Source organism: Bacillus rossius, chromosome 7 (genome assembly GCF_032445375.1).
Source record: "Bacillus rossius redtenbacheri isolate Brsri chromosome 7, Brsri_v3, whole genome shotgun sequence".
NCBI classification, from domain to species: domain Eukaryota; kingdom Metazoa; phylum Arthropoda; class Insecta; order Phasmatodea; family Bacillidae; genus Bacillus; species Bacillus rossius.
The window spans coordinates 21,900,061-21,917,156 of NC_086335.1; the positions used below are offsets into that span (position 1 = coordinate 21,900,061).

Genomic DNA, 17,096 nt, shown 5'->3' on the forward strand with positions numbered 1-17,096 from the left:
AAATATTTTCAACTCAACTCCGCAAATACCTGGACCACTACACATATTATATGATAGTGAGACGTAAACGACAGCAGCAAATTTAAGAAGGACCTAGCAATATAAATTGCTGAAATAACACAAATAAAAAGAATAAAGTATAATTTATTGGCGCTTTTACTTTTTGTTAGCTTCGGCATACAATAGAAAATGCCGCCGAACGTGAGTATTAAAGTTTTCAACTTGCAAACATTAATATTTAGAACATTTGAAATAATTAAAAAAATATATTTGAAAAAATTAAACCCCCTTTTTACAATTACAAAAAAAAATAACTGGCCAGATTTGTCTGATTATTTAAATTACTGATACGACTACAAAGTAAAATATGTATGCACAAATTAAAATACAAATATATATATATTTATACAATAGTTATAAACGTTCCAACTTAAAGTCAGTCTGGTTAAGGCAGCCTACACACAAAAAAAAATTTAAACACAACCTTAAAAAACTGCAACTTGCAAAAAAAAAAAAATTCACAGTTTGTTTCACGAAAGTTTGCGACGCGGACTTCGCGCTTCTTAAAGTACTGACGGACCGGTCATCGTTAAATCACGTGCACCACGCAATATTGTTATCTAAATCACCTCACTATAGTTCTACCAGACGGTTACTTACGTAGCAAATCGCTGGGCGGCGCGCCGGTGATGTACGAGGGCGTAAAATTGCAACATACAATTTTACTACTGCAGGTTCCAAGCACCCAGTTGCTTGGCTCCTACACAGACGTTCCTCAAAGCAGTAGAAACACCTGGCTTGCTGTGCAACGAGAACTTGGAGCTACAATTCACGAAATATCGCCCGCTGACAAATTCAGTGAAAATTTGCACACCACTTGCAATTATCGCGCGGTGCATTTTGTGTAAATATAAATTACGTCTTTAAAAGTTTCACGGCAACACATTTCGATAAGCACCGTCCTTACGTTAAACACCCGGTTAAACGTACAGTACACCCGGACTTGTACACGTCATGTTCATAATATATTGCATGGCGTTTTCTGCGCGAGATCTGTCTTCAAGACCGCCCTAGCCAATAGTCAATTCTTTCCACCTGTCCACAGCTTAGCCACTGCAGCGCGCCACTGTCGCGCGTCAAAGAAAATAGTCCCAGTATTACATTTTCTTACACTTATTTAGGCATGCCCAAGTATGTATACATATTCTGCCATGGAAAATGAAAAATAAAATAATATTTAAAACTGGTACAATTTAAAAAAAAATATTTAAACTTAACAAAACATATACATTAAAATCTCCGAGTCTATAGGATGTTCGCGTTAGTTCGGCGATCATGTTGCCAACCTGATAGTCTCAAATAACCATAATACCATTAAATTAAATCGTGGCAAAACATAAAATAAATGATTATAAAACTTAAATGAAAAATTAACCCGAACAGTTGTTTTATTTGCAAGATCAGTGGCACTGGACACAGCCCATTTTTCTCATTAGTGTGCTAGGTCATTGCATTCGCCAACATATTTTGCAGTGGCTTGCGTCAAAGTTTGCATTCGAGTTTGTGCACACCGCTCATACTCGGTCGTTTAGTGGGAGTTTCATATCTTAATTTAAAACCTTTTCTGAATTTGAGTTTACAGCTATTACTTCAACCGCGTCACAATGACAACGGCACAATAAAGTCACGCACAGGATCTGAAACACGGCTCCCAACTCGAACACCCAACAAAGATAGAGACAGTTGATTGGCTGCCAACATTCCCTGTAATTTGCGATAGTAGGTTGTTTTTATAGGTCTGGGGACACAGTCTCGATTCGGGAATGGAAAGAAGGGAGCCATCTTGGATTATGCTCTATTCTGCGGCCATGATTGATGATCTTGACCTTTGACCACAGTGACCATCTTGAATTCCACCATTTTGTTTTCTAGAACATTCTGACATTTTGTTTTCTAGAACCTTCCTCAATTATGAATTATGACGTCACATCCACAATTTTGTTTTCTAAAATTTCTAGCCAATTTTGGAATCTAACATCCCACTCCTGTACTTTGTACCTTTCGTTACGGTGGCATCATAATATTGATTTCATCTGATGGAGGCAGCCATTTTGTTTTCGTCTGCTGGAGACCGCCATCATGATTTCATCTGATGGATGACGCCATCTTTGTTTCTGGTGTTGGTTCTTAAGTACATCAGTGTCACTCTTCGTGCATGTAAGGTTAAGTTTATAATTCTTACCAGTGTTTTTGTGAACCTTATAGACAAAAAAAAACATACAGTTTTTTAAAAATCCACAAAAAACTACAAAATACACAACAAACTGAAATTCCATAAAATATCCACAAAAATTACGCAAAATCCACACAATCCACCCATTTTTCAAAATCTTTCGCCATTTTTTTCATAACAACGGTTGTGACCGCGTCTTTTTCCTTAAAGACTTAATAAAATATAATTGTTATATGCATAGTCTCAGATATATGTTATCATATATCAAATTAATCGTCTCATCATTGCGGATTCAATGTTTACATTTATTTCAACGTAATAATACTTTGAAATTTAGTAATACTTGTCAAATTTATAATTTTACTTCTAACAAATTCAATTTAAGTTTTTTTTTTATTGTTTTCTCCTTCCCAGACGTCAAACCAGCTTATACAAAAGGGACCAGATCATTTTCAGAGTTTTCACCCACAAGTATTTTACAAATATTAATGTTCTTCTAAGCAGGAATGTGTTTGCGCACGTGTGTTTAAAAGCTGCACGGAAGCATATATTTAAATGTTTGCGTACATTTTCGTTTCCGTATCGTGCGTGATAGGTGGTATTATATTACAAACAAATACGATTATTCACATTTGAAAATTATTAGATGTGTTCCCTCTCCATGAGATAGACCATATCCAACAAATAACATTTTACGTTTCAACACGATGTCTGAATGCTACAGTGGCGGGGTATACGATAAAGTTGCTTCACTCACCAGCCATCATTACCTCTCTGCGAGATCAAAGTCTCATCACATGGAAATATTATGATTTTAAAGATCATGGCAATCATTTTAATTAATTAAAATAGAAAAAAATTACATTTATTTATTTATTTGTATTCCATTGAGCCTTCTTTTGGTAGAAACCATAATGCTATGGAACATGTCATTTACATATTTACAGTTATACATATACATACATTTTTACATGTACACAGTTTTAAATACACATACATATTTAGTTTTACATACATATAACTTTGAAGTAAAACAAATAGTGATAAAAACTTTCAAATAATCTGAATTACAAATATTACATTGTTTCTTTTATACATCCCCATGGACATGATATGTCAAGCGATTTCTTATATTTATTAAGTAAGAAAAAAATTAAGCAGGATTTAGGTTATAAGGAAAAAAACACACATACCCACCTACACACCATCCACTCCTCTCGCAAACACAACACCATTAAAGTGGGCGTTACCGAACGCTCTCACAATGGCCCGCACTTTCCATACTATCCATCACACTCTCTGTCCGCACAACTATCCGCGAGCACAGGTCCACAGTCGATAGTTTGGGGTGCGCGGTTAATGCTATCACCCATCGCGCAGTAACATCCTCCTCAATCCACGACGAGATGTCTGCAGGCGCTTCCACTTTCATCTCCTCCGCACTGTCGCCCCCAGGCTCTTCGTCATCGCTCACGCGTCTTCTTCCATCGGATCTTCATCCACGTCGCTAGCCTCCTCCCAGCTGACGTTGACCTCCCTCCCTCCCTCCATAACAATCCCCCACCCCCGTAGCAAGCGTGACGCGTCGTGACACTCGCTAACGATAACTGCGGATGACACGCCTGTCGCCAGCCCCAACAGCTTCGCTGAGGGCAAAGGTTCACTCCTCCCCACTCCTCTACCCCCTTCCATTACGGTCTTGTAAGGAGCGTGCGTCCTAAGCGCGCCCTAACTCTGTCGCTGTTAGGGTGCCTACCCCTACCCCCCACATCGACTCTTCCACAGCCCTAATAGCTTTGCCATTTAGTCCTGTCATAACATGTTCCCAACCTCCTAGTAGAATTGTAAGTACCTTCGACGAGCATCCTACCTTCCTCACAGAGAATAGTTTTAAACAGGACAGGAATAAATAAACAAATTTTTTAAATTTAAGACTTGGATTTATTAAAATAAAACTTTACAACACACAACACTACAATTATTTAATCTATATCAAATCGAAAGTTTTTAGCCAACTGTTTTCAGATTTATCAAATCCTAGCCACTTCACAAACGATCATCTTATGTGATATCACTTGGCTCCAATGGCTCCAATTGCTCTAATGGCTCCATCTGCCTCAAATTGCATTTAGCTCCAATCAGCTTCAATACCTCTAACTAGGCGGCTTTCACCCCCGCCCGCTCAATAGCATTTGGCTTCACCCAGCTTCATTAGCTGCAATGTCTGGTTCAACGGCTTCAAATGACTGGTTTCAAGAGCACATGATGGTTATGCAAGTCATTATTTTATGTAGCCCACACCTCTTAGTCCATGTTTCATTGTTCATAAATGAATTCTCAGAATTTTGTGAGGCAAGTAGAAGTATTAAACTGTCAATAAATACATTCGGATCTTTACAAGATAAGTAGTAAATCTGTTCCGATGGTGTCAGCTTTCTTACATGTTTATTATTGATGGTTTTATAATCGCTAGAGTCTTCATTACTATCACCAAACTCAGAGTCTAAATAGTCTTTGTCACAAAACAATATTCATCATCATTGTATCCATTATCAGTATTATTTATATTAATTTTAACGTATTGTTTCCATATTTTTGGTCTCAGACCTTCATCATGGTCTTCGAACCTGTCAGCGCCAGGTGTTTCTATTTTGTTACTAAGTTCGCGGAGACGAATATAATTTGGTACAAATATATATTTTTTATTTACCATGAAGATGGAACCTCCTTTTATAACAGCATTTTTAATACCTTCTCCATTTTTAAATCCCAAGTCATGAATGAGATCTAGGTTAATAATGTTGGTAGAATTAGCATTTTCACATTCTTCGAGATAATCATATTTGTCAAATATTTTACTTTCACTCCACTTTCTTGATGTCGTATACTCGTCCTCGTTATCATTTTTTTAGCATGGTTGTACAGATATTAAGATGGTTATTAAACAAATATCTTTAACCAAACGATTTCTGGCACTGGATGCAACTAAATGGTGTTTGGTAAGCATCCAACATACACCCAGTTTTTCTCTCGTGGCACTTAATATTTTTTTCTTAAGGTAAGCTTCTTGCTGCAGTAACTACACCGGTGACCTTTCGATAACAATGCAGGCATCGATCTGGAATCGATATCAGCTTCTGCGACGAATACCAGATGCATATTGAGTGTTTTCAATCGAGATAATAATAATAATAATAATAATAATCCATCAGTGAGTAAATTTTTTAAAACTGAAAATTCATTGTTCAAGTAGTTATGCTTTTCTCCGCCAGATTTGGCATCATGTAATAATTCAGAGATTGCTCGTGCGTTGAAACGAAATATCAATGCAACGCATAGGAGTGGGGTGTTCTATGATGTCATCGTAACGTAAAGTTCAACTTACAGGAGTGGGATATTCGATTCAAAAATGGCGGGAAATACTATAATACGAAATGGCAAAATGTTATAGAAAACAAAATGGTGGAATCCAAGATGGCCACCGGGATTAAAGATCAAGGTCATCCAAGATGGCCACAGAAAATGATATACTCCAAGATGGCCGTCGGAAATGACGTAATCAAAGATGGTCGCCGGAAATGACGTTATCCAAGATGGTCGCCGGAAATGGTGGCTCCCCCGGCTCCCGAACAGAGATCCGGTGTCCCCATACCTACAGAAACCTACCTACTTGCGATTATATAGGTGGAGACATAGAAACCTAAATACGCAAAATTTGTTTTGACATGTTATTCCATACTTTTTTTTAAAATGTTTTATAATGGATATTTGTCTTCGATAATGCAGAACTAACAAAATTAAGAGACTAAATAAACATAACGTATAGTCTGTTTATTATTATAGTTGTGGTCATTGCCAAAATTGAAACCAATACTAAACACCAATGATTTCACAGAGACTATTGATTGCAGTCATTCTTCAGTCTTTTCTCTAAATTACATACCATGATTTGAAAATTAAATGATTATAAATAATTATTGCTTAAAATCTATTAGAGAAAAGATTACATGTTTCGGTTCCCATCTCTCTCTTATTAAGCATAAATGTTGTCATGTAATAGTTAAAGACTTGATTACACCCAGGTTTATAAACCCATCATGATCATGAAGACACTGATCGGAAGGTAATGTGCAATGCATTTCAATGGCCTTTTCAGTTTTTGTTAAATAATTATAATTATAAGCAAAATTTTAATGTATCTGGACATATCAAAATATTGATAATATTATTTTCATCACAGAAATAATATATGATATGATAACTAAATTTGAAAAAAGCGGTTATGTTAAATGTATTGTATACTTTTAGTCGGCAAAATTTCTGGCCCCTACCACTTATAGACTTTGAGAAAAACTGCCTTTTAAAATAACATTGATATAGATAGGAGCGCAAATTTGTGACACGGCCTCTTAAGACCCGGCGCATCTCTGTGTGGATAATGTATGACTGAGGAGCGGTGGTCAGAGTTGCTGGTTCGCCGCGAGCGAAACTCACAACTAGCGCTAGATGGAACCAGAGCGGCGGGATGAGGGACTAACAGGACTATGAGAGTGGGAACGCCCACAAACCGCATCCACGAAACTGGAGTACCTTCAGATCCATCAAGGGCTATCAGAACTAAGACACGGTTACAAATACGTGAAATGGGTTGGTACAAACATTCTTATAAACCGAGATAACGCATGACCGCAATACTTTGCAGACATGGATTTGTAAAAAATAAAAATAACTTCCAGCTATTTTAATCTGCCATTGACGAGTTGGATTTCAGTTTCAAAACACTTTTTTTTAAAATGATTTGTAGTTCAGGTCAATAGTATATAAATGTAGGTCCGGCGACAGGGTTAAAGAGGAGCCGACCACCATCTTGGATCATGACAACACGGCGGCAATCTTGGATGACCTTCACCGTCTAAAATTTGCCAACATTTGCCAAAAATTGTTTAAAAAGTGACTCAAAATTTTGCCACAAATAACCCGAAATTTCCCGTTATAGGAAAAAAACTTATAAAAAAAATATAACAAAATCTGAACATAAAAATTACCACATTTCGAGGGAAAACTTACCTTTTTGTGGGAAAATTTCCCATTTTAGTCCTTAACAGTTCTGGTGGCTTGAAAATCTCTCAAAGTGGCTTAAATTCCTTATCGACAAGCCGCCCTAAGCCGCTGAGATCATGGCCCTCTGTGAATAGTTTTAGAAATATGGTTGAATATTTAATATAATAATATGCTTAGCAGAGTTATATTTGCGACAGACGTACACCAAGCGTACTATGAAATGTGTCGTGACTTGCCCGCCATGTATTAGCGGTACGTGTGCCCGGCCACACAGACAATGCCCTGGCTGTCTGGCGGACCAGGCGCGGGTCGGCCGCCGGGCGCGCTCCGGTATTGATTCCAACGCTCGGGACGTGGTGCCACCTCCTGACGCAGGTGGCAGCACCGTCGCCTCCCCGCGCGCGGGGTCGCGGCCGAGGCTGACCGTCCGCCGGGAAAATAAAACAATACCGACATTAGGCTACCGACGGTTGGATATTCCTACCATCATCATCTCTACGTATCGGAATGTATTATTGATGCTAGTTAATCTTAGGTCTTAATCAAATACAACCACGCTAAAAACAGGAAAGTAAAATATCATCTAGACATACAGCATCAAGTGGAATAGAACCTAACCTAAAAATAATTGTTATACAGTTTAATAAAAAGAAACTTGAGAATATTTTTGCAAGAATTGCTTGTTTCCTTGCACTAATTTAATGATAGTTAAATTTTGGAATTAAAAATTGTTTGCAGCTTTAAAAAACTAATATTTCTCCTTCTAAAAATAAAATGTGTTTTATGTAAGAATATTTTCAGTATTTTTTGATGATCTTGATTTAATAATTTTAAAAAATTCAATAAATACACATAATTGAATATTAATACAAACACATGCATAAAATTAAATATTTAATATAGTAAAATAATCAAAAAAAATTATTAAATAATAAAATCAATCAATATGCTGAATTTTTATTATAATTAATTTAATTGTATTATTTATTAAATTATAATTATATAATTTATGTTGTGAATAAATTAAAAATACAGGAATTAACCCCACAAACACTCCCATGAAAACGGCCCGGAGACTAATAAACCTTTCGCAGACACTCCCTGCCAGCGAAAATGGAAGCTTACAAGCAACCTGACATATTTGGTTATACATACGGGAACATAACTTCACTTATAAATACTCTTGAAAATATACTTGAATAAGTTTAAAAACACAATTTCTATCATTGATATTCACATTATATAATTTTTTTTAACAGTATGGCCCAGTAATAAATATCAATCACTAAAGTATATAATTCAAAAGCAAATATATAATTATTATTTGAATGCAGTCTTTTTTCCTCGTGTCAATTTTAGTTCCATGCTGTGCGCGCATCGTATAAACTCATTCTCATCATTTTTTCATAACGCGCTTAAAGAAGTATAACATAACCTCACTTACATATATACACGTTACAAAGTTAACAAACACAATTTAAATATCTTATATTCACAATAAATACGTACATAGTTTTAACAATATGGACCAGTATTCACAATCAATCACTAAAGTATAAGTTTTAAAAACAAATTAATAAATTTTATTTTTTTATATACTTTTTTGTATGTAGCCTTATTTCATTCTGTGAATCGTAAAAATACACTCTCGTAATTTTTTCATAACATACCTCAAGAAGTATAACTTAAAAAAAAACTTTATATTAACAATTACACTTCCATTCTTATTTTAAAATAATCATGTTAGTATAGAAAGTCATTTTTGACAAGTAAATATTTTATTTGGATATAAAATTTAAACTATCTAAAAATTCGAGGCATAGCCGCATCGAAGTGGCATAGTGTAGGTACCAAAGTTACGGTCTGGATTGCAGCATGCGTTTTCAGGATTGAGAAATCAACTGAGATCTAGAAGGTGGCATGTAAGGTGAGTCGGAAACCGACCGACATTTAAGATGAAGCACAAAACGTCTGGATAATGTTTAATCGAGTCAAGTTCTACAATTAACGCATAGCTTGAAGTTGTCGTATTATGATTTTATAGAAGTAACTTTATTTATAATATTTTTTTGTGACATCGTAGAATAATGTGGTTTTTAATGGTTTTTACTATTTCTCAAGTCAAAAATTATTAAAAATTCTGCATTGTGTTACTACACTAAGCCATCGTTTTTATTAATGCGATTATCAAATTTAGAACACTGTTTGCAATACGCACAACATCCAGTATGCTGCTACAAATCAGAGGCACTGATTTTGAGATTAGGTATACGCTTATAAATGTAGTTCAAAGAAATTTTATTATTAATAAAAATGAATAACTGAAGACGAAATTTAGTGTACCTACAAACAACTTGACACACATGTCCTCAATCAACATAAAACAAAACATTAGGTCCTTCTTTAATTTGTTAGTAAATGTCCTTTCCAAAATATAATATTGATAACTGTCTGACACCAACATTCGTTTCGCCATTTAAAAAAGCTTCTATTAATTATACTTGAACTCTGCTGTTTGCAAGACAATTGCTTACAAGAAAGGGTGCCTTTTGAAATGCGGTCACTGAGTCCTAGTGGATGGATGTAGGAATTAGTATGATCTTGATCATTGTGAGTGACGCATGTCAAGATATCATTAACAGTAAAGCCCAAATAATTTTCTAGCTTAGTAATAGTGTTATTTTACAGAAAAACTCTACTGGAAAGCCCTTATGTACGATATCTAGTTCACAATGACTCGCCAATGACTGCAGAACACTTTTAGAAACCCTGAACATATCTCTGGTGGTCCATCAGCTGCCATGAAGCGTGAGACGAAATCTTCCCGAGATGCCACTGCTGTCTAAACTACAGGTAAAGGCTGAGCGCAAGGCATCCTGATGGCCAGGCTATGGGACCTTCTTGGTCTATCTTTTGTCTATGGAATATTTAATCCAGATTATAATGTACTGTGCACGGGGCACCATCGTGTTGGAACCAAATCCTCTGTCTGGTATTCAGTGGATCCTCTTAAGTAACTCGGGCTAAATTCCACGCAGGAAGACACAGCACAAGTTGCCAGAGAGACGGAGTGGTAACAGGTATGGTCCCACCAAAACTTCGTTGAATATTCCCACCATCATTCACACAGAGATACGGTTCGTTATTGTGGGTATTAAATTTAGAGTCACGAGCGAAGGAAGCTCCATCGATAAAAAGGATGTATTTAACGAGCTCTCGATGCCCGGTTAGTTGTCCAAGATAAAATTCTGAAAACTTCATCAGGTGAGGATAATCTGCAGAATCCATGGCTTGTACACTCAGAAACTGGAACAGGTGCATAAAATATTCCCACAGAACTCGCACAACAGTGCTCTGGAAAGTGTTCACTCTACGAGCTATGGTAACTACGTACTGGTGCTTGGTGCGTTCTCCTCTCGTCGCAACAGTGTCATCTCCAAAACCACGGTGTTCGCACAGTTCGTTTGCAGCCAGCAGTTCGTCTTTCCACTTTCAAGCTTAATCTCTCTCAACTGTCGGTGCACAGAAACAAACGGGTGTGGCGTGGTTGGCGTCTGTTAGGATACTGCTCTGTGTACTGTCGTTGAACACTTCGTCCATTTCCCTCCATCGCTCCTCCGTGTCATAGTTCCAACACTCACACATTTATGCACTGTTCAAAATTACTGTAAATTTGCCGACTTTTGAACAAAGAATACACCTCAAAAAATAGTTCTTCGTGATTCCAGACAGCTGGATCTTCACAGAAACTGCGTCACATTGCCATTTCCGAGATCTGTGGTCGGACGTGTACGAGGTTGTAGGAAGAAGGAAGACGTATGTTTTGTTACAAATTGAAAACATTAAAAAATATTTATTTGGCACTCCAAGATGTTTCTTGGGAGTTGGTGTCCATACTAAATTATCTGAGCATCCGTAGGTAAGTGTACGAAGATATACGCGTACTTAAAAATTCAATAAGATCCGTGGATATTTTATAACCATCGTTCTTTGCAAATATAAGGTGAAAATTTAAGGTGCTAAACATGTACAAGATAAATAATTGATTATTTCACAAGGCTTATTCGCTACTTCACACCCCTTCTTAGCGGTCACAATTCTATTTAACCCTTACAATTGGGCGTACAGATCACACAGAACATGCACATGATAGACGAATGCCTTTTCCACAAGGTTTGCTCACTGTCCCACACTCATTTATACAGCTGTTATACATCTACTATTTTCCCTTTTGTTATTGTAGTGAAGATGGAGCAGAAAATGTAAATGATGCGCGAATGACTTTTCCATAAGGCTTCTTTGCTACCTCACAGTAGAGTCCCGCTGATCCGGACTAGATAGGCCAGATCTCGTCAGAATCACAGAAAGTCCGGATTATGCGGAATTCGCCTTAAAATGCACCCATAGAAGTTTTAGATGAGTAAAACTATTAAAAATCGATAAATTTGTCAAAAAATACAAATTTTTCTACAGATTGAATTAATTTTAATTCTTATGTATATGTAGACATAAGTTTTTAACTTACAACAATGAGTAAATCCTGCCTGTTTTTTTTTAAATCCCGTCGGGACCACGTGGATGTGGGGTCGAGCGTGATCCTTGCTGACGGCTGTGCGTGGGGGCTTGTGCGCAGAGCATGGGGCGTGTGGAGGCGGTGCTGCTACTGGCGGCGGCGGTGGCGGCGGTGGCGGCGGTGGCGGCGGTGCCTGCCTCCCTCATGGAGGACACGAAGCAGGCGCAGCTGCACTCTAGCGCCAAGGGTGAGTACCAACCTCTGTGCTGTGCCGCAGCGTCACACCGCAGTAATTGTGTTTATATTTTATAGAGCCATCTTAATGTGTTACTAAGGGACATATGGCCTTAATGATGCTTGTAATATAATTCATACCTCCTATAATTTATTTTAGTACTATTTACTATATTTTGTATTAATCTTTTCTTGTTTTCTGGAGCGATGTGCGTGATATGATTGAAGATTGTACTTCTTTTATCTATCATAGGCTGGGGCATGTTCAATCAATTACACAGGATTTTACTGCCTATTAATTCAGACATTTTTTACCACTTTTTATTAGCTCACTCTGGAAAATGTCTGCTCGGATGGAATTTTGTAATTAAATTATAACTAACTTTACGATGAGTTACAGACTTGAAATTTTGCACATAGCTCAGGATTGGATGAAAATGCAAGAAAATTAAGAGAAAGAAAACGCGATAACCGTGAATAAAATTCAATCCAAAGATCATAACTTAAATCATTAAATCCATTGTAATAACATCCACAATCATTAGAAAATATCTTTTAAAATTGTTAACACAATGCAAACACTGCACTTAAGGCCATGATCGGTACAAATTTTATAATTTATTTGAAAATAACTTATTGATGATCTAGAGACTTGAATATCGTTGCTAGAAAGCGAATTTATTTGTTCGTTTGAAACCTTTCTATTTGAAATATGCTTAAATGAAAACATACTGAAATAAACCTAAAATATTTCGCATATCTTTGTCATTAGCTCTTCAAGGTGTTTAAAACGGATTGAGAAATTTCACAAACACAAGACTAAAAAGTAGTAAATAATTACTAATATTTTTTAATACACTACGTTTTTAAAATAAACTAATGAGTATAAAATAATTTCTTTAAGTCTCATAAATATTCAAAACCCCATTCATATTTTCAAACTCGTACAAAATTTCCCGAAAATTTGTGATTGTGAATTTTAAATAACTATGGTTATAATAGTAACATTAAAAATTAAACAAAAGTGGGATGCATGCAATACATATTTTTTGTTAATCATTTAGATAGATTGTATTAATGAGAAAACTCATGAATCAATCCATATCGTTTGCATTGCAATACAATTTTCAGTCGAACTATAAATACATTAATGTTAAACATTTAGAGTGCATGTATGAATGAGAAAACTCATAAATCAGTCTATATCATTTGCAGTGCAATAAATTTTTTAGTCGAAATCTTAATACACAAGTCGATTTCTAAGGCCTCAGGTATTTGAGAAACAAATAATTGGTGTATTGATAGTTAGACTAACAATTTTATTGCTTTTCAAATGATATGGATTGATTTGTTATTTTTCTAATTAATACATACGCCCTAAAAGTTTAACATTTATGTATTAATAGATCGACTGCAAATCTGTAAAATAAATAGTCCAAATATTATTATGTCAATTATTTATCGAATGCACCCCACGTTTGTCTTTTTAAATATTACCAGTATTATCATAGCTAATTAAAGTTCTCAATTTTCGGGGGGAAAATGTACCATTTAAAAAATATAAATGAGGTTTCGAATATTTAAGAGACGAAGGGCCGATTGTATGACTTTCGGTTAGACCTAGGGCTGCAATTTAACTTCCAGATAGCTTTTATTTGGATTTTACGACCTTCGGTTAACGCCTGACTGAGATATCTTCCGGTTAAAGTTTACCGTGGATTAACTGAGGACTAGCTGCTTAATCTGAGGCTAACGAGCATCAGAAAATATATCAGGCGAGGTTAGTTGTTGACAGTGATACTGGGAGTATTATTTGGGAATTTCCAACGGAGTTTAATGCAGGTTCCGATGAACCAATTTAATACTGCACACAAAATACTTCCTTCAATTCATCGAAGTTTGGTTATAGATTAGGTGATGTGATAATTTAGGTAGGCCTTTCGCTGAGTCGTAAATTGTATTTGTCATACGAATCTACACGAGCAGTAAACATATTGCCCGTGAATTTTATATACCTATATAAATTGCAATTTGGCAAGTGGAACGTATCTAAACGGAAGACTAAGCAACATGTTACACGAGTTTTCGCCAATGGTCCCGCCAGGATATAAACTGGTAGCAGTACCGCAAAGAATCATTTACGTTCCAATCGTCGTGAAGTGCGCACACGAAGTCGTCGTCAGAATCGTTGAGTCGTAAATTATATTTGTCTTTAATTAATTCCTAGGGATATATATCACATGTAATGATTCAAAAAATATGTTAATTTACTGCATTTAAAATTGCAAAACGAGTGCCCTTTTAACCAATAAAATTCGCGTGTTCATGAGAAATAGCTTGCAATTAACTACCAGAACTTTTAGTTAGAATATAAAGTAACATAAAGCAAAATAAAGTAACCATATACGGGATTTGAAGTTGAAACGGCTCCAGACATGGGTCAATTTCGCCCGACTGCAATTAAATGTGAAAAAAAGGGATATACTTTTCCCCCCCACCATATCTTACAAACCTATACAACCTTCCTGTCATGTAAGTAACATGTGGATGAAATAATGAAATGAAAACGGCATACCAATAAAACCCACACCAGTGAAATGAAAATCGCCACGTAGTTTCATGAGCCAGGGTCTACATAGATTATTATAAAAAAAATTGACAGAAAAAAATAGCTCTAACAGAAATAATTTTTTCAGTCTAATTTTTGTGTGTAGAGACTTATTTCTGCTTGCTTTGTCTTAAATTAACCTATTAGAAACTAACATATATCGTGCTTTGTAATACAAGAGTATCGTTGAAAATAAGAAAATGGATAAGGTTACGCCGAATGCAAAGAAATTTAGATGTCAAAATATTTATTATGTTTCATTTTATGTAATTCTGTTGCCAGATAAAGTTTACATTTTTTTTGCATCCGTCATAATTACTATTCAGAATTTAAAATATCACACAAAGAATATTAAAACAGCTTACAGGAGAGTCTTACAACATTTAAAAATAAGTAACCAAATTCTATTTTATTTTATTACCAACAGATCCAATATTACATCCACACGCTTCGTCAGGTCTTTGTTAGCCAACCTCCGGCTAAATACGAGTCGTTATACAACCGGAGGTTAGCTTAGCTGTCATTGGGCCATTATTAAGATTTAATGGGAGGTAAAAAAACCGGCCCTAAGAGAAATTCTTTTATACTTTTTAGTTCTTTTTAAAAATGTGGTATATTAAAAAAATTTTAGTAATTTTTACAAATGCTAAAACGCCTTCAACAGACTATCGTACTCTTATTAAGAGAGTTAGTACTCGATTTTGCAGAGAACTCCAATGAAAAATATTTTCACTTCTATTAAGAAATTTGAAGAACTTGAGGTTTATTTTGAAATTAAATTATACAACGATTAAAAATAAGCTTTTCTAAGAGATGAATGGTTTTTTCTATGATAATGTTGCTATCGTAAATTTTAAACAAACACAAGGTTCATAATACAAACATATTATGCCATCTGGAGCGAAAACAACGGGAAATTTGTTTCACAAAAATCACGAAGCTGTCCTGTATTTTTGTTTCTAGTGTATTTTTATACACTACGTTGCAGCTGATGTGAACATTTTACTGCTTGCCAAGACTCCTCTTTCAGCTAGTGATACGCCAGAATACACTCTACACTTAAGTTAGTAATTTAAATTCAACGATTCTAACGACGACTTCGTGTGCATTCGTAACGACGACTGGAGCATAAATGATACTTTGCGCACTTCAACCAGTTTATATCCTGGCGGGACCATGGGTGAAAACTCGTGTAGGATGTTGTTTAGTCTTCCGTTGAGATACGTTACAGTTGCCAAATTGCAATACATATACACGGGCAATATGTTTACTGCTCGCGTAGATTCGTATGTGTTTCATGCAGCATACATATTTGGTTCGAATCCGAGCATCGTATCTATGGTTCCAAGTTTCGTAAAGTCGACATTTTCGCTACATTTTAGAATGCTTTTTTGGGTGTTTGGATTTCCATGTAGTTGAAAGTCTACATCCGGTTGTAACTTTTTTGATGAAATTTAAATGTCAATTTCGTAAGAGTCAAGAGGTAACTGTATTTCTTAAGCAGCCTCATCACCTTTCACGAAGCAGAATTTAAAAGTTATCTTTATTGATTTCGGTATGGCAATATATATTTGAAAATCATTCACCATTTAACTCCAGAAGTGGAAAATGGACCGCTCGCCAGCGCCACTCCAACAATGATCTGTCATCGTGAGTGTTACATACATGATTGACTATTTCTCACTATTGCGAACATCTTTTATATATTTCAAACATGAAATCACAGGCACAAGTGACCGCAGTTTATATGGTTAAGTGAATGTTATTATTCGTAATTGTAGTTCAATGTAGTAGTCTTGCGTATGCACTGTCGTAATTCTGGTGGAGGTCTCAAATCACCGAAACTGTGTAGTACTCGGCCTTTTTTATTCCAGACTTGATGAATGCTACCTTGTGAGTGCCACGCCCCGTAGATGCATCTAAATAAGTAATGGAACACTGACGAGTCCTTGGCTTGCTAGGTAAATTGTCTCGCATAAATACCCATCGAAAATTATTTAAATTTTCGAGCATAGCAAATGAAATTTTTATTGGTGGGCGGACGTTTTGGCAAAGAACTTAGGATTTTTTCACGCCTTTCTTTTTCGTGCCTCAACATATTTTGTGAGGTGTCCTGCGCTATTTTTTCCCCAAGTAAATGGCTTCCTTATGGGTATTGGGTCTTCGTGCTTCCTCTAAATGCTTTCGTTCTTCAAAGTTTTGACTGCCCACACTATACCACTCGTAGCACCGATGAGGCCGCCGAAGACACCCAATGCAGGAAAAATAAATTGTAGAAATCCGCCAGTCATCTTCTCATCGGGAGTTTGTCTTTAAAATTGATCTTTTGCAGACCTGAACCAGTCTTTCATAAATGAGCCTGGTCTTGCGGGTCCCAACACAAATTTAGAGTACTCATTCCTAATTTAGTCTTGGCCTTCATCACTTTGGATATGCCCCATGCCGCG

The 17,096-nt window shown here is 36.1% G+C and overlaps 1 protein-coding gene across 2 annotated transcripts in view; it reads left to right on the forward strand.

Moving 5' to 3' along the window:
- Nucleotides 1-17,096, forward strand: part of LOC134533717 (prohormone-2-like) — a 121,801-nt gene that overhangs the window by 4,478 nt on the left and 100,227 nt on the right. For both annotated transcript variants that reach the window (XM_063371296.1, XM_063371297.1), the window contains exon 2: nucleotides 11,928-12,054. In XM_063371296.1, the coding sequence (XP_063227366.1) occupies nucleotides 11,931-12,054 (124 nt within the window). In that variant the 5' untranslated portion in view covers nucleotides 11,928-11,930. The remainder of the gene's footprint in view (nucleotides 1-11,927; nucleotides 12,055-17,096) is intronic.